The 22649-nt window shown below is 35.2% G+C and overlaps 1 protein-coding gene across 2 annotated transcripts in view; it reads right to left on the bottom strand.

Moving 5' to 3' along the window:
* Gdi (GDP dissociation inhibitor) overlaps nucleotides 1–22649 on the bottom strand; it is a 226466-nt gene that overhangs the window by 44191 nt on the left and 159626 nt on the right. For both annotated transcript variants that reach the window (XM_089597238.1, XM_014349228.2), the window contains one exon: nucleotides 22107–22503. In XM_089597238.1, the coding sequence (XP_089453364.1) occupies nucleotides 22107–22503 (397 nt within the window). The remainder of the gene's footprint in view (nucleotides 1–22106; nucleotides 22504–22649) is intronic.

Raw genomic sequence — 22649 nt, 5'->3', positions numbered from 1 at the left:
GTCAGTCGGACTTATTTGATGCCTGCTCAGCACATTCACTGCATAACTTTTATCCGGACGTACAGTATTGGCAGCATATAATAAGCTCCCAACAGCCTCCCGGTAGGGAACACTTTCAGTCGATCTGGACTCATTCAAGTCAATCTGCCTTTCTGATTGCTCTCTTTGTTTTCTTTGTTGATTTAACACGTGACCTGTGACCATAGAAGTTTTCACTGGCTTAGAATTATCAAACCCAAACTTTATAAGTATCTTATTTATTTAATTGGTCTGAGTTAAAGTTAGAAGTTGGTTTTCTCTGTCTGTTCTGACTTCAATGCCTAAAAACGATTTAACTTCTCCTAGGTCAGTCATTTCAAACTCACTTTGTAGTCTTTCCTTCACAGACTTCAATTTGCCAGAATCATGACTTGCTATAAGCGTGTCATCAATATAGAGAACCAATATCAGGATTTTATGTGCCTCATGGCAAGTAAATAGGCAAGGTTCCAAGATGTGAGATCTTAGACCTATTTTCGTTGCTGCCTCAGAGAATCTTTCATGCCATTTTTTCGGACTGACTTTAAGGCCGTAGAGGGCTCTCTGAAGCTTACATACCTTGCTTTGTTTTTCCAGATCGGAACAGACCAAACCTTCTGGTAACTCCATATATATCTCGTCGTCAAGGTTACCATTTAAAAATGCCATTTTAACGTCAAGCTGACATGTATCTCAATTTAATTTATTGATTACAGCCAAAGCAGTCCTTATTAAAGTCAGTCTTGACACCGGGGCGTAAGTCTCTGTAAGATCATACTCATTTTTATCTTTAAAACCCCGTATTACCAGCCGTGTTTTGTGTTTCTCACATCCTTGAGCATCAACCTTTTTCTTAAGAACCCATCGGGAATCGATGATATTCGGACGTTTACCATTTACCAGTCCTGCAGGTCTGTTTACCAACTTCCAGACTTTATTCTTTGCCATTGAGTCAAGTTCTTCTTGGATGGCTTGATTCTAGCCTTTTTTATCCACAGCCTTCATTGCTTCTTTATATGAAGCTGGATCTTCATTTATTTCTGCCAGCAAAGAGTGGTAAACTAGATCTTCCGCATAAATGGCATTGTTTCCTGACGTTTCAGTATCACCGTTCTTAAAAATTAGGTCTTTTGTTAATTCTTCCCCAAGAGCTAAGCCCGCAAAGCTGACGTCCTTTACACGACTTTCTTGGACCAAGTTGGCCTCCATTGTTTCTATCAGTCTTTTCGGCCTTCCTCTTTTCCGTTGTACCACCGGGGGCGCTTCCTCCGATGACACTGTCCCTTCTCTTTCCTTTTTGAATTTTAAGAACCACTCGTCTAATTTAATATTTACAATCACATTTTCCCAGTTTTTAATTGAATTTTTACCAAAAATGTCTCCATACACAAAACGCTCGTTAAATCTGACGTCCCGACTTTTATAAAACTTTCCTTCGTCTGGACAAAGCAGACGATACCCTGTCGGCGTGTATCCTACCATAATTGCTCGTTTCCCTTTTGCATGGAATTAAGTTTCAGTGTTTCTCTGAACTCTCAAATACGCGATGCAGCCGAATCTTTTCATCTGACTTAGGTCTGTCCTTTTATTCGGAGCCAGCTTCATTAAAGGGATTTCCATGTTATTTGAGCGATGCGGAGTACGATTGTACGCAAATACAGCTGCGTTTAGTGCCAAGTCCCACATGTTTTCCGTGAGTCCCGAATCACATATCAGAGCTCGGACTTTCATTTGAATTGTTTTGTTCAGCCTTTCTGACGTGCCATTATGTTCAGGGGTATCCGGACAACTCAGTTGGAGTTCAGCTCCAAGGTGATTTAATATTTTTCGCACGGAGCCTCCCGTGTACTCAGTACCCTGATCAGACCTCAGATAACACACTTTAGCTTCAAACCCGAGAAGATTTCTACAGCCTTTAACAAAATTATCCAAACATTCATCCGTATCACTTTTGTTTTTCATCAGGTAAGCAATTGCAAATTTGGAATAATCATCATTAAATACCGAAATAAATCTGTATCTTTTTGGGTAAGAGGGTGGATTAATAATTCCTATTGTATCTGAATGAATTATTTGCAGAGGTTGGGATGCTCGTTCGCGAACCGAAGGGAAAGGCAGTTTTTGGGATTTTGTTCTTAAACACACATTGCAAGTGTTAATCACAACATCAAATACGGCTTCTTTCAGACTTTTTACTTCCGGATAGTTTTTCTGCAGTTCCCTTAGATACCTTAACGAAGCATGGCTCAGTCTGACATGCCACAGCATGGCCCCGTTGTTATCTTTGAATTTTTTATAATTTTCGCTAAATTGACTTTCAATGTCTTTTATTTCTTCGGTTAGAACTTTTCCGACTTCATGAAATTTTCTGTCATTTATTAAAAATACATCTTCAAAACTCTCATTATTTAACTTACCGATCGAGCTCTCTGAATTTTCCGACTTATTATTAAATTTTATATCTGTAGTTGAATTTTCAGGAATAGTGTGTGCTTTTGACTCAGCCGTCAAGACTTTCATTCTTTTGTTGTCCGACTTAACAAATTCAACTATCCAATAGGGTTTTTTTATATATTCCCGATACCCAGACATTTTCAGTATTAGGATCGAAAATACTAATCTCCTTGTCATCTAAATAGATTGACAAGCCCATATCAGCAAATTTCCGCAGCAACAATAAATTCCCGATCAAGTCGCGAGCACACACCACTCCCTGCAACTCAACGTCGTTATGGCAATTTTAAAGCAGCAAATTTCCCACTCCCTCCGTTTTCAAGTCTGTGGATGAGTCTGAGTTTGCACATTTTATTTTACTAATTTTGTTTCTGTCAATATTTGTAAATAATTTTTCTGACTTTGCAAAATGATCAGTAGCTCCCGAATCAGCGACAAATTTAATTTTATTTTCTCTATCCGATTCTGAATTATTTACCCAACCTGCAGAGTTTGAAAACAGAGTATTAGGGGGCTCGATCAACGTCAAAGACTCACCTTTATTTGACCCTGAAGCGTCTCGTTTTCCCTTTGTCTCCCGGCCCTGGTAAGAAACTTTCTGCCTTTTGGGATCTTTTTCGTCCATGACGTTGCTAGAGTCCCTTTTCTGCCCAAAGTTTCGAGAATTGGAGCGGCCATGGCCACTGCCACGGCCACCGCCGCGGCCGCCTCGATTCCCTCGACTTCCACGGCCCTGCCTTTTAAAATCCCATGAATCAGACTTATTTTGCTCACCACATCTCGGGCTGCTTCTCTTGTGAGCTGGGATGTCATACACGAACGTGCCATACGTGTAACACTTCTTGAGTCCGGTACCTGCCTTCGGACACTTGTCAGCCATATGGTCCCAGTCATCACAGTTGAAGCAACGGAGACGGTCCTGGGGCCAAGAGGCAGTCAAAGCTGCTCTCGTGGGGCGACCTCCAGTGGCTTCTGCTAGGCCTTCTGACTCGACCTTTAACATATACGACATGAGGTTTTCATATGTCATACCCTTTCCATCTCTGCTTTGCATTTTAAGCGTAAAGTCTGTCACCTGCACGCTAGGTACCGCTCCGATTACGGCAGTATAAAAGGCATCTCACTTTTCTTCTTCAGAAAAGGGACCAGACGTACTTATAGTCTCATAATTTCTGACCAGTTCCTCAAATTTTTCTATGAATTTGGCAACCGATTCTTTCCCTATGTAAAATTTAATTTCATGCAATTTTTTACGAATCGCAGCCGTTGTAAGGGGTGTCTCTCCCTTCTTAAGTTCTTTCAGACTTTCCAATATTACAACCGGATCTTGCAGACGAAAAGTTCTTAAATGATATTTTTCTGTTACTCTACTTAATAAAATATCTCTGACTTTTAATTTGTCTTTAATTTGTCGAAGAGTCAATGACGAATAATAATCCTTTAGACCGGAAATCAGACTTAAATTTATCGAGGAAAACTTCGAACTTCATATCTTTAGACAGATGGTAATTGTATATGTGTTGAGTATCACGGCCGAATTTATGTATTTGACTGATGGTTGTCGCGAGAAGTTCGCGCTGCCTTTTGACAAATTTTCATTTTTTGTGTCATTCAAGAACGTCTTTAATACTTCTTGCAGACTCACCCGTGTTCTGTCGTTGCGAGAAGTTGATGACTGCAGGGGTGCCCCGGTTGACGATTGGGCCTCGGATGACTCGACCCTGTTCACCCGCTCGCCCAACCGGGACAACCTCTGGTCAAAATTGCGCATGACCAGAATTATCTCCTCCCTTGTTTTCTCAGCTTCCTGCCTTTCTTCCTCTGCCTTCCTTGCCCGTTCTTCCTCTGCCTTCCTTGCCTCCTCGTTTACTTTCTCCTGCCTTTTGATCATCTGACTAATCGCGGCCATCATTGAGTCGAACCTGGCCAGCATGATGTTTTCTGAAAAATTTTCATTTTTCTGTTTATCTGCCGTATGCAATTTCGTTTTGCTGACGTTTATCCATTTATATTTGTTTTCAATGGTTTGCACTTTCTTTATTTTAAGTTGGGTATTTTCCGGTGTGCGCGACGGGGAAGAGGGGGGTGCTTCGTGTACAGACTCATTTCCGCCTAATTTCTGCCAAAGATTTTTACTGTCTACATTTATCTCATTAAGGTTTCGGACTTCTGACATTTTGGACTTTTTCTCATCTGACATTTTAAACACATCGACCGACTTTTCAAATAACCCGGGTTTATCACGAGCAGGTTCCTCGCATTCCCCGTCTTCCCTGAATAGATTTTCTGGCAACGTCACTTTGCCTCCCTTTTTACAAAGAAATTCAACGATGTATTTGTAATCGTCACCGATCAGGTAATCTAAAACAAAAGACGGACATTGTTTTCAGGGAGTCAACTAGAAATCGACCTAACACAAGCCGAATCTAGTCAACGTGGCCCGAAGCGTGTTCTCGTGCTCGAACACAAAGCACGATTGCACGCTGGGCACTCACACAGCCACGCGCGACCGAACACAAGTCTAACGTGACTGTGCGAGTCACACGGAAAATAATTTCGTTTACACACCTTTGGCGGGAATATCCCTTTGCCCGACACATGCCATTATTCCCCTTTTATCCACCAACAAGATAGCAGCTTCTTGTCGTCCCTCTGACTTGACTTGGGATGAAATTCCCCGACATATTCTCGACAGAGCATCGATAGTTTGCTCGTCTAAAAGAAAATGTAAACTTTCAAAATATCAGCCTTTTCTGACTAAATCTGAATACCGCCTTGAATATTTATTGCCTAGAGTTCAATTAATTAAAAGCACCGGGAAAGGACATATATTATTTTCTGCCGACACACGTTCAAACTTTCCCAGTTCAGACATTTTTATTGTAACGCGCACACAACAGTCGAGGCGACAAGAACAAGAGACGCGAAAAAGCACGAAAACAAAACACAAACGGCCTCGTAATATATTTTCAGTCAAAAAGCCTCGCGTCATCACGAGAGGGAGAGAGAGAGACCGAACTCTCTCCTCAGCCGCAATATGTTGTCCCCCTCTCTTTTATTTTATTTTTTGTAATGTTTTTATTTACTTGCTTATCAATACTTTATAATTTATCCACTCCAGAAAATTACAATAAAGCTGAGCCTACAATTATTTCCGTTATTATTCAGCCAGAATTAGATTTTTAATTTGCTCATGCAAATTTTGCAATCCATTCCTAATAAATTAGGAGGAGTAATTGCATTAATTTTATTAATTATACCAATTTATTTTAATTATAAAATAAAACCATTTAAATTTTATTTTTCAAGCCTAAGTTTGTTTAAAAATTTTATTGGTTCATTTATTGATTTAACATAAATCGGAGCTCGTCTTGTTCAAGATCCATATATTTTTATTGGAGAAATACCATCAATTTCTTATTTTTTATATTCATCTATTTATTTTTATATTTCTTAAAAATCTAATTTTTATTCAATTATTTGGTTTTTAACACAACTTCAAGTTTTGAACACATATATAAGAAAATGATTTTTCTAATAATTAAAAATTTTTATTAATAAAATAATAAATATGAAATTATTTAATCTAAAACTTATTACAGTTAAAAACAATAAATTATTATATTGAAATTATTTAAAAGTGCTACGAATTGAAATCACTAAAAATAAAATTATCAAACAAATAAAATAAAATATTAATCCAAATATATTTCCTCCTATAATTAAAAACATAAATAATTTCATCATAAATATAAGTATTTCATGCTCTGCAATAATAAATAATGGAAATTTTTTTCTTATACATTTAATATTAAATCCTGAAACTAATTATGATTCTCCTTCATAAAAATCGAAAGGAGTACGATTTATTTCTGCTAATAATTTAACTATTCATTTAAATATTAATGAAAAATTAAATTAAAAAATCATAGATATTTTTGTACATTTATTAAATAAAATAATTGAGTTACTTCTTTTGAAATTAAAATAGATAAGATTAATTAAGAAAAAGCGATTTCCACAGTCGTTTACCAGCATCACATCAAGAATAGAGCTGTTAGTCGTGCAGTTGGTTATCCCGGCTACCAAGAATACTCTTCTCCAATGGGCAAGCAACCAACGTCTAAGTTTACCCTGAAACACCAGGATTGACGAGTGCCACCAGTAAAAAAATATTCCAAACGATAACAACTCCAGGAGAATACCAAAAGACGTGTCTAGCCAGAGCACAACCTGCTCCAACACTTCAGTTACGTAGCCGTTTAACCATTTAGCCTTGTGCCGTCAGAGAATTTTTTTCTACAAGTGCAAGCCAGGGAAGACAACCCCGAAAAGCAAGGGCAGCCACGACGGCCTCTTTCTCAGTGGTCATTGCAATGGCCAACAAAGACAGTATTCTCCAGGGCTACTTATCCGAATAACGATAAGCGGTTGGTTATCCGGGAAATGGCCTGACGACGAGATTTTCTTAGGTAGGCAGAGTCCCTCCCTCCAGCATGGTCTCCGTACACAGAGACCCTAAGGGTAAGAGTCGAGCTACTCGCAGCTATTTCTCCATCATCAAGAATAATAATAAAAAAAGCTGGAAGTTTTACCACTAGCCTTTTTAAGGGTTGTTATAAGTATTAAAGTTCCCTACCTAAAAATCAATCTCATCGGTTGTTTTAACCTAAGTCCATTGCTGACAAATACATTTTTACTTTTATTTCTGAAAACGATTTGTCGACAATAAGATATACAAAGCCGGCCACTATGAAAACAAGTCTGTCATTTACCGGCAGACATCATAAGCGGAGTTGTTCGTCACAAGGCTGGAAACCCCGGTGGCCGACAACCCTATATTACCCTCTCGACTTTAAGTATTCAACCAGTAATCACTGATCCTTTTCAAGGTCTGCATTAGGCAAACTCAACACCTATGAAGAAAAAACAAACTTTTGCAAACGAGACAGTCTCTAATGGGCAAGCATCAGGAATTAATATCCCTAACATAGATCACCAAAATGACTGAGCTCTGGAAAAAAGGTGTTTTAGACACAATCGTTTATGGTGTAATACCAAGAGACGTTGAAAAAGAGCTCTACAATTAGCTCCAACGGTTTAGACGTTAGGATTTTCCTTCTTATCAGTCTGGTACTACAATAACAGGCCAGAGAAAATCGCTTTGAGGCATATAAGCAGTCACGTTTGCTGAAATTTTCAGTCAAGAAAGAGTTTACTTAAGGCGCTTACTGGTCCTTATTAGGGCCATCCGCCGTCGAACTGCCTTACCAAGAAATATATTAGAACTTAACAAAATTGACAAAAACAGCCATAAACAGCCTCTAAGACTCATAAAAGTCTTAAACATAACAAAAGTCGCAAAAGGGCAAATTGGAAGGAAAACTTCAAATGCATTCAATGTATACGATTTTAGGTGTCAAGACACTGACGCACAACATTTATCGAGATTGAAGCAACAGCATCAAAATCGCCAAGTAAAGAATTCAGTAAGTGAGAAATCAGCTTTTAATTACAACCTTGACAGTAATCTTTTAAATCTTTCAGATTTTCTAATAGAATATGTATTTGTGTTTTTGTGGCAATAAAAAATGTAGAGATTGAGCTCCAAGTTATGAGATGAGAGTAAAAAATTTTTCAATTACATATTTTTTGAGAGTTCTTAATTTTTAAAGCTTTAAAAAATATCCCTTTTCCTAGATTATACGAAAAAAACTGCGAATCAACGGGCCTCTTGGGCCAAAAATTATTTTATGGTATAAGGAATGTACGGTATTTTTCAGTGTGATTATGTGTTTTTCACTTTTTACAGCTGAGTATTAGACCAAATAAACTGTGTAGATTACGAACAAATACATTCTTAATAAGTGGATTTTTATTCTGAAACGCCTCAGGAATAGATGTAACATTTTTAATTAAAAACTTTTTACATTTGATATCAACACATCAAAGTGTTCCATTTCCTGAGTCTTGGGTGAAGCCGAGACGGGGGGGGGGGGTCGCTAGTATATATGTGGCGCCCCAGCTCGGCATACAAACTTCGCGCCGTCCACGCAAGTAGACGTTGTGGCCAAGAGGCTCTTTTGACTAACTTCGTCAAGCCTCTCTTTCGCACCCACGAACGAACATCCCGCGGTACTTTGCCTAATCAACGAGGTGTTACAATCGTCTCTTTTGCTCTCCCACAAGCTTAAAGGCTCGCTAGAGCTGAGGCGACGGAAAATTTTAATGTTCGTTAATTCATTTTCCAACAAGTTTTCGGGTCACTAATGATATCCCCCATTTCACTACTTTTCGCTGATCTTATGATAGATAACCAGAAAAATTACTGTCTCTCTAACTTGAACAATATTTATAACGTTAACCCAGTCTCTTATTTTCGTTATATCAATGATATTTTATTTCTTATTAATAAAGACCATATCGATAAATATTAATTATTATTTAATTCATATCGTCCTAATCTATAGTTCATATATACAATAAAGATAAACTACAAACTTAATTGCTCGGATTTGCCCATAATCGGAGGTTCTAAGCATGCTACTTTTGACTTGCTTGAAGAACCTTCTTTTTCAGGACATATTTCAAATTATTTTTTTAATTATTTAATTAGTTATACAAAAAATGTTGCATCTAAGTTGATTAATAGAGCGATTTTACGTGCTAGCAAGATATATCACAGTATGAATGTTGCAAAGAAAAAAAAACCTTGTGATAAGTAACAATGATCTTTTGTATTGTATTAACAAAAACATAAAAGTTGGATTAAAAAGACAAAAGTGCATTAACCATGATAAGACCACCTCGAATGTTTATTTTACATGCAAAATCAATGTACCATATTGGCCAGGTGCATGTCATGCAGTGCCACTCTTGGTGTCAAAATCATGCAACCGTGGGTACCCACATTATACGTCAACAGCACACACCGATGCACACTTTTAGTAATAATCAGTTAATTAGCAAAAAATTAGTATATTTATTCATCTGACAATGGATGGTATAAGAACAGGCTTAAGGAATATCACACATTAAATTTGTTTTAACTCTGAAGCCTTAAAAAAAGGTAAAGAGTTGGTTGAAAGTAGTCATGTGTGCGATGTTACAGAATTTCAAAGTGATGGAGTTAGCAATTTGACAAGTGCCGTTGTAATAAGGCAGACCTTGGTAACTTTAGCTCCCTACAAATTTAACCTGCATGTACATTTTATTCAGATTATTTTGAAAATTGTCTAAGTTGCAATGTACATGAAAATTACCTTTATTTACAGTTGGATAATCATAAAAATTTATGTTATTATACTCCATCTGTCTTTGCACTACTGTTACACTGAACAACACAGCACTTTCTTACACCCATATTTCATAAACGTTTAAATAATAGAAATCTCAATGAATATGTCTTATTTATCTTTCTTTTTGCCATCTGCTTCTGAGAGTATGCTCTGGATCAAAAACTAACGAGGCTTCATTAATATAAATGTGACATTCAAACATTTTACAACCGTTCTTGGCACCACATAGTTCATTTTTTTACATTTGTACAACTGCATTTTCATAATATTGATACTATTTACGCATACGTGATAACATCTGTAAATTTGACGAAATACTGTTATTTTTTCCTTAATTAAGCAAAAATGACAGTAATTTGGTACTTCAAGTTTCCTGTTTTTGCGACTACGCACGCTGATGTCAACTCATCTATCCCCTCCCATCACTTGCACCTGGCCAATACTGGTTGAAATTTTGATAAAATATCCACCATATTAAAATCTCACCGCATTCACACATACCTTCCTATAAATAATAAGATCAACGGCATCATTTATTTGAAAAAAGAGAAAATGGACAATCTCAAAGAGACCCACTTTGTTTACAAATTCTAGAGTAAAAACTGCTCGGCGTTTTCTATTGATTAGACAATGCGAGAAACTTAAATACACATAAATAAACACAGAAAGAACAAAAAATCTGACTATGTCGCTTATGCATATCCTATTACATACAACCATGAGTTTGATTGGGATATTGTAAGAATTCTCGACAAAAAAGGTAACTTTAACAAAAGATTTATGTCCAGAATGCTATATATAAAGTCAGAACGTAATAACATCAACAAAAAAAAACGTACAATACTTTAACAAATCACACTTTCCATTATTATGAAAGTTAAAATGTCCCGTGCTAGGGTAATGCCCTCGGCCATTTATCTTGGTCACGGTAACTATAGAAGCACCACTAAGCCTTATCATGTAGCTTAGTCTATCGTTTGACCAGAGACAAATGAGTCGTAACACTCACGAACTTTGGCGTACGTGAAGTAATTGTGGCGTATTGCAAATTGTATTGTACATTGTTTTGTTGTGCGTCCATAACCATTTTGAAATCTCTTTTAGCCTGATAAGGCTGATACAAATGGTCAGCGATACGTTGCTTTATAAAACTAAGATATACAAATACTCTGGGTCTTATTATTTCTTAAACCTCGCCCCCAACTGATCACTAATCACCTTATTTCTTAAGTTATCGGAGGACGCTGATATAACTTATACTACTAATATCCGTTTTCTGTTCTTCGATCAAAATTTTGTATACAATGTATATGTAACGTGTAAAGTCTGAAATTATGTACTTCGGGAAATGCATAGAGATTTTTGTACCACGTACGAAATGAATGAGCCGGTTCGTGCCAAGTCAAAATGAACCCACTTTGCCCAAAGGAATATTGTGGAGATTGTGGTTCAAAGGATGTGGTTATTCGGCCAATGCATCGAGATTTTCTTATAGTTTGCAAAATGAATGGGCCGGTTTTGGCTAATTTATAATTACCGGACTTTGCACAAAGGAATATTGTGTAGACTGTGGTACGAATATTATGCCGACTGTGGTTGTTTCAAGTCTGTAGGTTAATTGAAAATAAATAGTAATACGAGTATTTTTTTAATACTGACATACAAATGTATTTAAACTAAAACTTTTAAAAGCTATACAATTTCATTTCAAAATAAATTAACTATCGATACGTATTTAACTGTCCACTCGATACATAGTGCTTATCGTTTCATAAGTGAAAGCTAGTTATTCGTTTGAAACTTTTAAAGTAAAAATGAATATAGACGTTTTCAGGGTGAATAAAAGAGTCTGTGAATTGAAATTGCGTATAGTTAATATAAAAAAGTAATGAAAACTTTATCAAAAGTGAAAAAGAACATGATGTCATTATAAATAAAGTTATGGAAGCAAAAAAAAAGAAAAACAACTTCACTAGATTATTGCAGAACCAATCCAAACCAATGCAGAGGCTGCGTTCTCTGCAGCATGCATTTGACCAAAATTTTTGCATTTAAATTAACCGTTTAGAACATATATACATGAATATAGCTGCTTGGGATAGGTAGGATCACTGAAGGATACTGTTGTAGGAATCTTCAATTTCTTTCTAGCCAGCCAATCACAAGTAGCCATATGCTATGAGGCCTTTATTTACATGCAAAGAACTTTCATCGAATTTCGCTACAGAGGGCACAGCCTGTGCATCGTCTCGGAGCAAATAGATGACTAAAAAACTGTGATTTATCAACAGTGATCATATTAATTACTCCAGTATAAAATGAGGCTGGTAACATTTGCGTTTTATATTTTGTACACAATGACGAACGTGTTAATGTATTAAAAAAAGCACACGTAGAAACTAAACATGGAGGTTTATAAAAAATGATCGATGCCATTACTGCCAAGTATGCTGATACTACTCAACCTCTTATTTTGCTGTTCTTGGTTCTCAGTAAAACGTGCTTAAAAAAATAGGTAGATCTCAAAAAGATATAGTCATCAAACCTACTATTACTACTAAATTCAACGCTATCACTGAAATCGATTTATTTGATACGCAGTCATGTAAAGATGATGATTTCAGATTTTATTTAATTTGTTAGGAACGCTTACGCAACTTTTCATTTTCGAGGCCTCTGCAAACAAAAATTGTTGCTAAAGTCGCATACCACTTAATTGATATACTTACTTTATTTGGTGCGCCAAGCATGTTACAAAGTGACAATAGCAGACCATTTGTCAAAAATATTATAATAGAATTAAGCAGTATGTGGTCAGAATTAAGAATTGTGCATGGTAAGTCCAGGCATTTCTAAAGCCAAGGTAGCGTAGAAAGATCAAGCAAAGATGTTGGAGCAATGGTAAGAGCATGGATAATTAGTATTGCATCTAGTAAGTAGGCTGAAGGGTTGAAATTTCACCAGTTTCAAAAAAATAATTGATTTCACTCATCAATCAAGTAGTCTCCATTTAAAGCTATTTTTAGTAGAAAGACTAAAATGAGTTCAACCAGCTGCACCTTACCTTCATTATTAAATCAATAATAATATTATATTATTTTTAGTTAAATTAATATTTAATACGGAACATCAAAATACAGAAAACTCACAAAGTACTAATAATGTATAAAGTACAGATATTACTTAAAAAAATAATTGTCAACTGTTTAAGTTTGAAGAGATTTGTATATCAACAATAACAATATACTTAAAATTTGTGTTTATTTTTAAGTAACTTACATACAACCACGTAATTCGTACCACAGTGTGCACAATAATCTTTTGTTGAGAGTCTAGTAATTTTGACTTGGCACAAACCAACTTATTCATTCCGAACTTGGCATAAAAAACTTTAAGCATTTCCCGAAGTATATAATTTCGACATAAAAAAGACACCTTAACGATTATTTCGTCATGTAATAATGAAAATTTAGAGCGATTCATAGTGTCCCTCACACAAAGATCCTGTCGTATTACTTTTACAAAAGCTGCAAGGAATAAAACACTTCTGTTGTATCAGCCTAGACGTTAGACGGAAGAAATAAGGTAAAATGGCTTTTGTCGCCTCGATCCAGTTTTTCTGCAGCAATTTTTCTGGTTTATTCAAGTGTACATAATAATGTGCCAAGTTTACTGAAGAATTAACCTCTCTGCTTCTTTTTTTTATGGACAGCGAAAAAAATCAGGGGTTTTCCAGCTTTTTTTGGAATATTTCCTGCCCTATACATAAATCAGTATATACAATCCATAGAAAAGTTATAGATAATTCAATTGTCTACAAAATGAGACCAGCAGCAACATTTTGTATGTCATTGTTAACTTGCAAATAGCGTTCAAAGTTGAAAAACGCGCTTTTTTCAACATTAAATAACTCAAAAATAAAATCGTCTGCAAGCGCCACATTACAAAAAAAGTTTCTGTTACCGACATAAACAAGTGTACCAAATTTCAAGATGATCGCTTTTTAATGCGAGCAATTTAATTTGTCGACATTTTTCCATCAAGTAAGAGATTGCCAAGGCAACAATGCTTTTTAATTTTTTGAGTGAGTAGCGGTCAAATTTTTTTTTGAAGCTTTGTTGCACAATGCATAAAAGTTTCTGTAGTCGTCTAATCAAGATTTTACTGGTCTAGAAAATTTTAAAAACTGCTTAAGTTTAATGCTCCGTTACAATTTTTCAAAAAATCAATCACTTCTGATTTTGTACTGATTCCTTTAACAATTATAGTTTTCTGCACAGGTATAAAAAAATATAAATTCAGTATTTTTAAAAGTAGAGCTTCTGCTTATATATAGATGAAAAGCTGCTATTTTTTTTCAATTAAAAATAAATAAATTTATTGTAGTATACTCAGGACTCGAGATTTTTTTTTTCAAATTTTGTGTACGCTTGTCTATTAACTGATTGAGCGATTATTTAGACATATTGCAGCTAAGATCGGTAAGTTTCAAGAGAAAATTATTCGGCATCATTAATTGACCTTTAACCATTGTTAAAATGTAGTTAGTTTGAACCATAAAATTAAAACTATATAGTCTATTTGGTAAAGATGTATGTGTTCGTTCATCCACAGACGGTCCTATGATGTCTTTCTTGAACAGTGGCCTAAAGAACATTCTGACTGAACAATGGTACACGAACAAACTACAAAACGAGGATAGTGAAAGAAAAAGAATCGTCAACATTGCTGCTAAAATTATTTTTGAAGATATACGTAAAATGTGTTATGATACTAATTGCTTTTCTACGACTGATTTCTTAGAGACAAAAATCGATTATTTCTGCATGAAATAATTCTAAACAATAAGATATGTACCGAAAAATATTAAAAATAAGTTATTTTAATCAGACACGCTATAATACCTGCATCGAGACTACAATCATTTTTGTCATCGCTTTTGATAAATTTAGGTATTACTCTGAATAAAAAAACTCGGTTCAAAAGAGTTATTACAAATATTGCATGCAATGGATTTTTGTTCGAGTTGTGAGGAAAGCCATTTGCTGAAGTCATCGATACTTATAGGCGTACAAGAATTTGAGTAGAGATCATCGAGTGTGTATGTAGTGACTGACAACGCAGATTACAATAAGTATAAACTTTTGATGGTAAAAGAACAATACATGTAATGGGACGAATATAAGTCATAACACCGAAAATCAATCAACCGAGCCACAGTATCCCCCGCTGTAAGAAAACCATCAGCACAAGTTCTTGGGAAATTTGGCAAGGTAGATTTATAATATTTCTGCAAATTGTCTAATTTTTTGGGCAAAATAATTTAAATTGATCTCGAAAAAGTCTGTAAATTAGAAGACAGGGTTGATGTTTTGATCCTTGATTTACAATTGCTATATGGAAAATATAGCAGCCGCAACAGTTTTCCGGTTAATAGCGGTACATGCTGAAAATTTATGAAGATCAATTTTTTTCCATAAGTCAAACGAGAATTTTACCCATTATAAATAATCCTGCAAGTATTTATGATTCGTTATTAGTAGTGTTAATAGAAACTGACAAAAAAGGTCTGGAGCTTGGTCAAAAACACACTTATGTGACTTTTGATTTACCGCTATTTAAAAAGGTTAGAGAAGTATTGGCATGATGTGATAGTTTATTGTCAGTCATCGTTAGATTAGGTGGATTTAACATGTTACTATTCTCCTTCAGCTCGATTGGTAATATTATGACAGGCAGTGGATTTCAAGAGTTATTATGTGAAATTTACAATGGAAATTTAGTCAATGAAATCTCGAGTGGGGATGCTTATGCGAAAGCAGAAAGAGGGCTTTTTGAACTAGATTTGGCTAAATCAATAATATTTGAGATTGAACTAACGGCAGAAGAATAAGAAACCTTGGATTTTCTAGTAAACAATGTGGGTATGCACACTCTGCAAGCTGTCGAAGACGAAGTGTTTAAGCGATTTGAATTGAAATTCATCAATCAATGTAATAAATTAAAATACAGAGGGTCAGTAGCTAAGCTTTGGATACAGTATTTTAATATGGTTAATATTACTAAAAATTTTACTTTAGTAGTAACTGGCTTTTGCATCTCGAATGCATTAAGCACATGATTCTGTATTTGTATGCTAGTGGCTATCACAATTACGCCAAAATGTGTCATTTTTACTTGCAAGACATGCTTGATCTCAAAAATAATAGATCCACATAAATTTTCGCTATTTACGAAAGAGGGATATTCCACCGTTCGTATGACAGATACACAGATACATTTTAGAGTGAAATTTAGGCTGATATGTCTATTGAAATGTACTTAATGGAGCTGATAAAAATAAGCACAGGTTTCGTAAGGAAAGACTTTACTAATAGTATAGTAAATATAATGTCTAATTAGATACTGACAAAGCCTGTTATTACAGAAATTGCTGATTTCAGCAAACATTTTTTCGGAGTTTCTTTTGCGAGTTCAGACCAACATAATGATGCTTCACCAACAAGAATCAGAAGAGATTCTGAAAATACTGATAAACTTGAAGAGTATTTCAAATCTTATTATTCATTTGTCGCTACAGATCAAATTTTGAGTATCAGTTCGGGAGTTGAAGGTGACAACAGTATAAATTGTCATAAATATTTCGAAGTCGGGCTGCAGGTATCCAGGAATTCAGTAGACAAGCCTTTTAACAAAATTAAATTTTAAAAAACATTAAAAGTTTTGCCCTTAAAAGCTGGAACTTCTATCAAAGTCGATAAACATATTGCTATTACGAATTCAGCTCTTGTATTTCAAAGAATTACTGTTACTATAAGAAATCAAGAAGAATTAAAGCAGTATTTTAAATATACACTGGCACCCTACCCTGTATCGAATTTTGATGACGGCTTTCTTAGAAAAACTAAAAAGTTAAAATTATTTAATAATTTTATGCCACTCAATAAATGTAAAAGTTAAATTGACACGCACGTAAATGATGGGGAATTTCTGTTACATGAAATAGTGTGGAAAAAAAACTATTTTGGAGATGTTTTGAAACGATACATCTCTTTTATTGAACAAAATTATACACCAACAGCATTATTGTTTTTGATGGTTATTCATTAACACCCATTATTGCGAGCCTTGTAAAGAAAGAAAAGCCGAATCAGTGTATAACATAGACCGTTTCATGTATCATGCTTTGAAAAAATAATTACTTTTATACATTGCTTTACTGGTTGTGATTCCACGTCTCCTTTTTACAATCAAGGTAAAGGCAAACTTATTAAAGCCTTCGATAAAATTTACTCAATGTAGTTTCAGTGTTTTATTAAAAAAAAATAGCGATACACAGGAATTACAATGTGATGGTTGTAAAATTAATATGGCTATGTATGGCGCAAAAAAAATTTAATAAAAGGCTAAATGAGTTCCGTTACAATTTTTTTAAGAAATGCACCTTTCAAACTAATTTTAAATTAGAATAATTACCTCTAATAGAATCTGCAACAGCCCAACCCTACTATAGAGTGTATCATTAAATAGAGCTTTGGCTCAGAAACCAATTAAATCATTTGTCTTAGGGTTAGAAAAACATAAAAACTGGGCGTGGAATACTTTTTTTTTTAAGTCTAAGCTTGTACCGAATAAAATACTTAAGCAAATACGCTATTCACGCAACAGTAGGTGGAAAACCACTTGTGGTTGAGTTAGGGCAAGCCTTAGCAGGACTTAAGGTGATCAGAATTTTGCTTAAACTATTGCGGAGTCGACTGTAACGAGCTACAAAACAGATATACGTAATGAGATCAACGAAGATCAGATTTATGCTGAACAAGAAAAGGTTTTAGATGATTTTATGATCCTCCCACTGGAAGATTCTAATGAGGAGTCTAAATCTGATGCTGAAATTCCATCAAAAAATCCTTAATGTACGTAGACATATTATATGCTAATATACGCTTTTTTTATGGATAATGTTTTGTATTAAAATCGAATCTAGTCTAATATGTGTTTGTTTAATATATTTTTTGACCATATGATTTTTTCAAACAAGTCTGGTATCAATGTTAATAATGAATATAATTTTTCAGTGTTTAAAAGCAGCGAAACAATTCACAATAACTTTAACGCCGTATTACAATTCAAGCCAGAATGTTTCGAACTAACTGCATTTTCACAATAGTTAAAGGCCAGAAAATAATTCCACGCAGTTCATGAAACATTTGTATTTATTTAATTTTATTTTATCTAGAATACAAGAATTCTTCTTTATAAATCAGTGGCGTACTTAATAAAACCGGTGTTTAATGACTATAACATGAAGTATGAAATTTACGGATACATACGACAGTAGTGTTTTGTCACTGGAACAATTAGATTTTTTTAATTTTTATTAACTCTATTTTTATAAGGCCACATAGATAAGTTTTTAGGATCTCTATTTATTCAGCATACGTTGCTCTTACCAAGGGTACAATTATTTTACGTTTTATGTTTATAATTTCACACTTATACGGAAATTAATGAGGTGTATCGAAAAAAGCGTTTGAAGACTGGTACAGTTATTTTAGTAACTGGATACATAAAAAAAAAAACAGTTTGTGCAGGAAATTTATTTTTTGTCTTGATAATACTAATATATAGGAAACAAATCTCAAAAGTGAAACATCGTGGCATGGCAAAACACCTTAATAACTGATGATTAATCTTACATTTTTATTTCAACCAAAATGTAGTTTTCGTCACTGATCGAACATACAATCTATCAATGATAACACAAATTTTTCTTCAGCTTTTTATTTGCTTGCCTCTCCACTACTTCTTTGCCACTGCATACGCAGGTACCTATCTCGTTGAGAAACAGCTTATCATATTACACTGTTAGAAAGAAGCAGAAAGGACAGTCGGCGACCATATATCTTTTTGCCTCAATCGTTACCACTTATAAATAGCAGTATTATTATCGTACTCTATAATTGTATACTTATGCATAGTGCCAGACAGTCGTGCTATTTAAACAGTGCTGCCAGCTCTGTGAAGTCAAATACCTAGTGATTAATGATCAGTGATCTTGGCAGTGTAGTTATTTTCTGTATTAAGATCACAACACCATAAATACTGTTAGCAAAAATTTCGTCCTGATTATCTTTGAGTATCTTCAGTGTCAATTAAGTAAGTTTCAAATTAAAACCAGTTAAAACGAGCCAAGCCTGAAGGAGAATTGAAATAAACCAGAAATAGTCTACTCATCTCTTCTGCAGCTGTTATTTTTGTTAGTATTAGTGCTTGCGTCTAAGTATATTATTAATTAGCCTTACAGAAGCCAGTACTATTTTTCTGATTCAGAACCAACTCCCAATTTCATGTTATATATTTTTTCACTAGCATGATCGACGTCAGCCTAATCTTGGCGGCTGGTGTCTAAGGCGCCAGAAAGTTACAAATGTTCTGCTGTAAGAAAGTTGATAGACATGTCGAGGAGATCTTGTCTATTACAGATGGCCATCTAAAAACGCACTGAGGAAACATATGAGTGCACTGCCTCGGGGACTTTGTCATCGACATACGTGTTCAGGAGTATCTCAGTGTTAACAGTAATGGAGAAACAAAAAAAAATCTTAACCTCGTATACAAGGACAACTGTAGCTTGAGTGTTAATATCTGCAAACATAACCTTTAATAGTTGTGTGCGTTAAAAGTTTAACAAATACATAAATCTACAAGTTTTTGCACATACTGTACTATTCAACTGTAGGTACTTGTGTCACCCTAATCGTACCTTCATGTGCGTGTGTAATATACCGAAGATCACAAAGTTAACATATTCGTAGAGAAGGCTTTAACTCGTCAGTGATGAAAAAAAAAGTTTATAAACTTTGTACTCAAATACAACTACACCACTAGTACAAGAACCCACAAAGATAGAAATATTAAAATCCAAATAATATTTATCTCCAGCTACCATGTATAAATTAATAGTTATTTTGTTATCAGTAGTACGTGTACAGTAAATCTAGTATGGTAGAAAATTATAAGAAGAGTTGGTTGAACATGCGATTGTAGGAGATGTCCACACTGCCACTAAGAAGCGTAATTAAAATTTATTAACTGCATGCCGCTAAAGACATATTTTTTCTATAACTGTAACGATTCTCTAGGTTATGATTATATGCTGGTATAGTGGCAGTCTGGCCGTTTGCTACTCTCGTGCGTTTCTCGCTCCAGAAATATGGCTGCACAACATAAACAACTTGATTATTCAACTGTTTATACGAGACAAACTTTGTTTTAGGACGGTTAGGACTCAGAAAATTGACTGTAAAAAAAGGCTCAAGTTATTATTGACGCACATACTTTTCTTCGGTTCGGTGGTAACTAAAAAAGGGACTTATTTTTAGACACTTTAGGATTTCACCCTGCTTTTTTGACCTAATTAGGTCGAAAAAAGTTATTTCTATTAGATTTGTTGGTATTAAAGTTACTTCTGTCTAAATTTTCACACTCCCACACACAATCCACACTCTCAGATATCGTAACATCGGGCTCGAGCAGATTGCCTCGCCCGCAACGTTCAGGTGGAAGTCTCTCCCCCTCCAAACCATCTTTGCCTGGTAAGGACGACCATTTACATCTTATAGGAGTTCATTATAGACCAGGTTCAAGAGGTCAGGGCCAAGGGCAGAACCTTGAGTGATCCCCAACGTCACACGCCTCTCTTTTGGTCTATCTTTCGTGTCACATCAGAGTACTCGACTCTGGAGAAAGCTGTATAGTATCTTCCTGAGGTAGTTCCATACATTCTGTCGCTTTAAAGCCCTCAGTATGTCAGACCATGTGGCCGAGTTAAAGGCATTTTTGACGTTGAGAGTCACCAGGACGCAAACGCTCCTCGTCTCGTGTGAGGATTTTTATGCCTCCCTAACCAACTTAAGAACCTTAGCCACAGCCAAGACCATCGAACTCTCCCTTTAAAATTCATACTGGTTGTCCGAAAGGCTGACCATTCTTCACAAACAAATTCATGTCAGCCTTTCGAGCATTTTCCGGGGTTATGTAACATGCTTAAGGAATGGAATAACAACGGAACTAGGGGCGGTTGCTCTTATCCAAAAGTATGAGTCTTTGGATCTTCCAGCGGTCACTGGACAGTCGAACGCGTAGGCATGCATTAAATATGTCCTGAAAATTGTGTGATTTCTGCATAGCTATGACCTTCATAAGCTTTCAATTGAGCTTCACCACGTTCCACCTAGTGACGTGCCTTCGGGTTCTTTCTTACGAGCTTGCACCATGGTCATTGTTCAATACGAAGCTGACATACTGGTGATAACTAGCCATGAATTTTTCCAGAATCTACCAGCAGGGTACCCGTGCCACCATTTTTCATGACACCAGCGTAACGTCATTAATCGTGCCTTTGTTACCGGGCCACCTAAACGTTTCTGAAATTCTGGAGTTTATAACGGTGAGATTCAAGCCATTTCCAACACCACCTACCTTATGGAATCACCTCCTTCCCCAAGCAACAGCCCCGGAATTTACGTCACTAGCCATAACTACGTTGCCACGTAGAGCATGTCAACGCTTTTAGCCCAAGCAAACTTGCCTAGCAAGTCATGCACGGGTCAAGTCCTATCAAGGTTTACCTGCAGAACTTTCACGACTTCGCCAATAACGCACTTAGCGTATAAAAAAACGCTGCCTTAGAGCTAGGTTACTTTGTTTTAGAAGCTGGCACCAAACTCTTGGAAATGAATTCATACACTGCCTCGTCATTTCGTTTCACTGCAGTATCAGGAGTTTCAGTGATTACAAACAAATTTAAGCTGGAATAACATAGATTATTTTATAAGTGTCTACAAGAAACTCCAACTGTTTTCAAGAATGTAAATATACAAATTAGATAAGGCAACTGCAAAATTATACACATAGTTGCAACTATACTATTGCCATATCATTAATTCTCTAAGAATTATCCTGAATAAACTTACTTTATTTTGTGGTTACAGTAAAAACGATAAAATTTACCTAGACACACACGCACGCGCTCATCCATACATTATATACAAGATATAAATAACAAGTAAAAAAAAGGTAGTGAATCTAAAATAGCTTTCTTTTTTGTCGTGTTTCTTTGAAACTTATCGAATAAATATAGAAAATATCTTTCTTTTACTTTAAATAGCAACCACCAAAGAATTTTGTTTTCGTTCTTTGCTTTAGTATGAAAAAAATACATTAATTTTTTTCCACTAATTTATAATAATTAATTATACACAGTAATAACTTAAACATGCAAAATTTGATTAAATTGACATAAATTTCGTTCTTATAAAAACAGTAACTTACTTGCTTTTGTGGAATTATGATTTGTGTAGATAAAGCATCATTTGTACTAGGTACTGGATGATCTAGTAAACAGATACAGCGTATGACTTGTCCAACTTTTTTGACCAGATCCGGAACATAAGAAGGGTCACAAAACAATTGTTTACAAGTAGCGATTTCATTTCCAGAACGAACTCCAATAACTATTTTATCTTTTTTTACAATTTCATCAACTGGCTTATCCAACATGTACGTACCTCCATAGATAGCACTGAGACGAGCAAATCCTTGAGGTAATTCACCGAGGCCATACATAGGATATAAATATGGAGATTTTCCATAACGAGCTAGACTGTCACTGTATAACTTAATTCGACGTACAGTTGTTATCGCACTTTGGAATATGTATTCATCATTCCTGTACCAAACAGAAAATTTAAATGGATTAATTAAAACTATATTTGGTTTGAAGTGAATAGAAAATAGAAAACAAGAGCTACATGGTACTTAGACATACACACAAAACGTACATATAAGGATTCAGGTAATTTATAAGGTTATTCA

This window comes from Copidosoma floridanum, unplaced genomic scaffold (assembly GCF_036245765.1).
Source record: "Copidosoma floridanum isolate Cflo_tuat_1 unplaced genomic scaffold, Cflo_Japanese_pri ptg000031l, whole genome shotgun sequence".
Classification (NCBI taxonomy): Eukaryota; Metazoa; Arthropoda; class Insecta; order Hymenoptera; family Encyrtidae; genus Copidosoma; species Copidosoma floridanum.
This window is presented reverse-complemented; position numbering and strand designations above follow the sequence as displayed.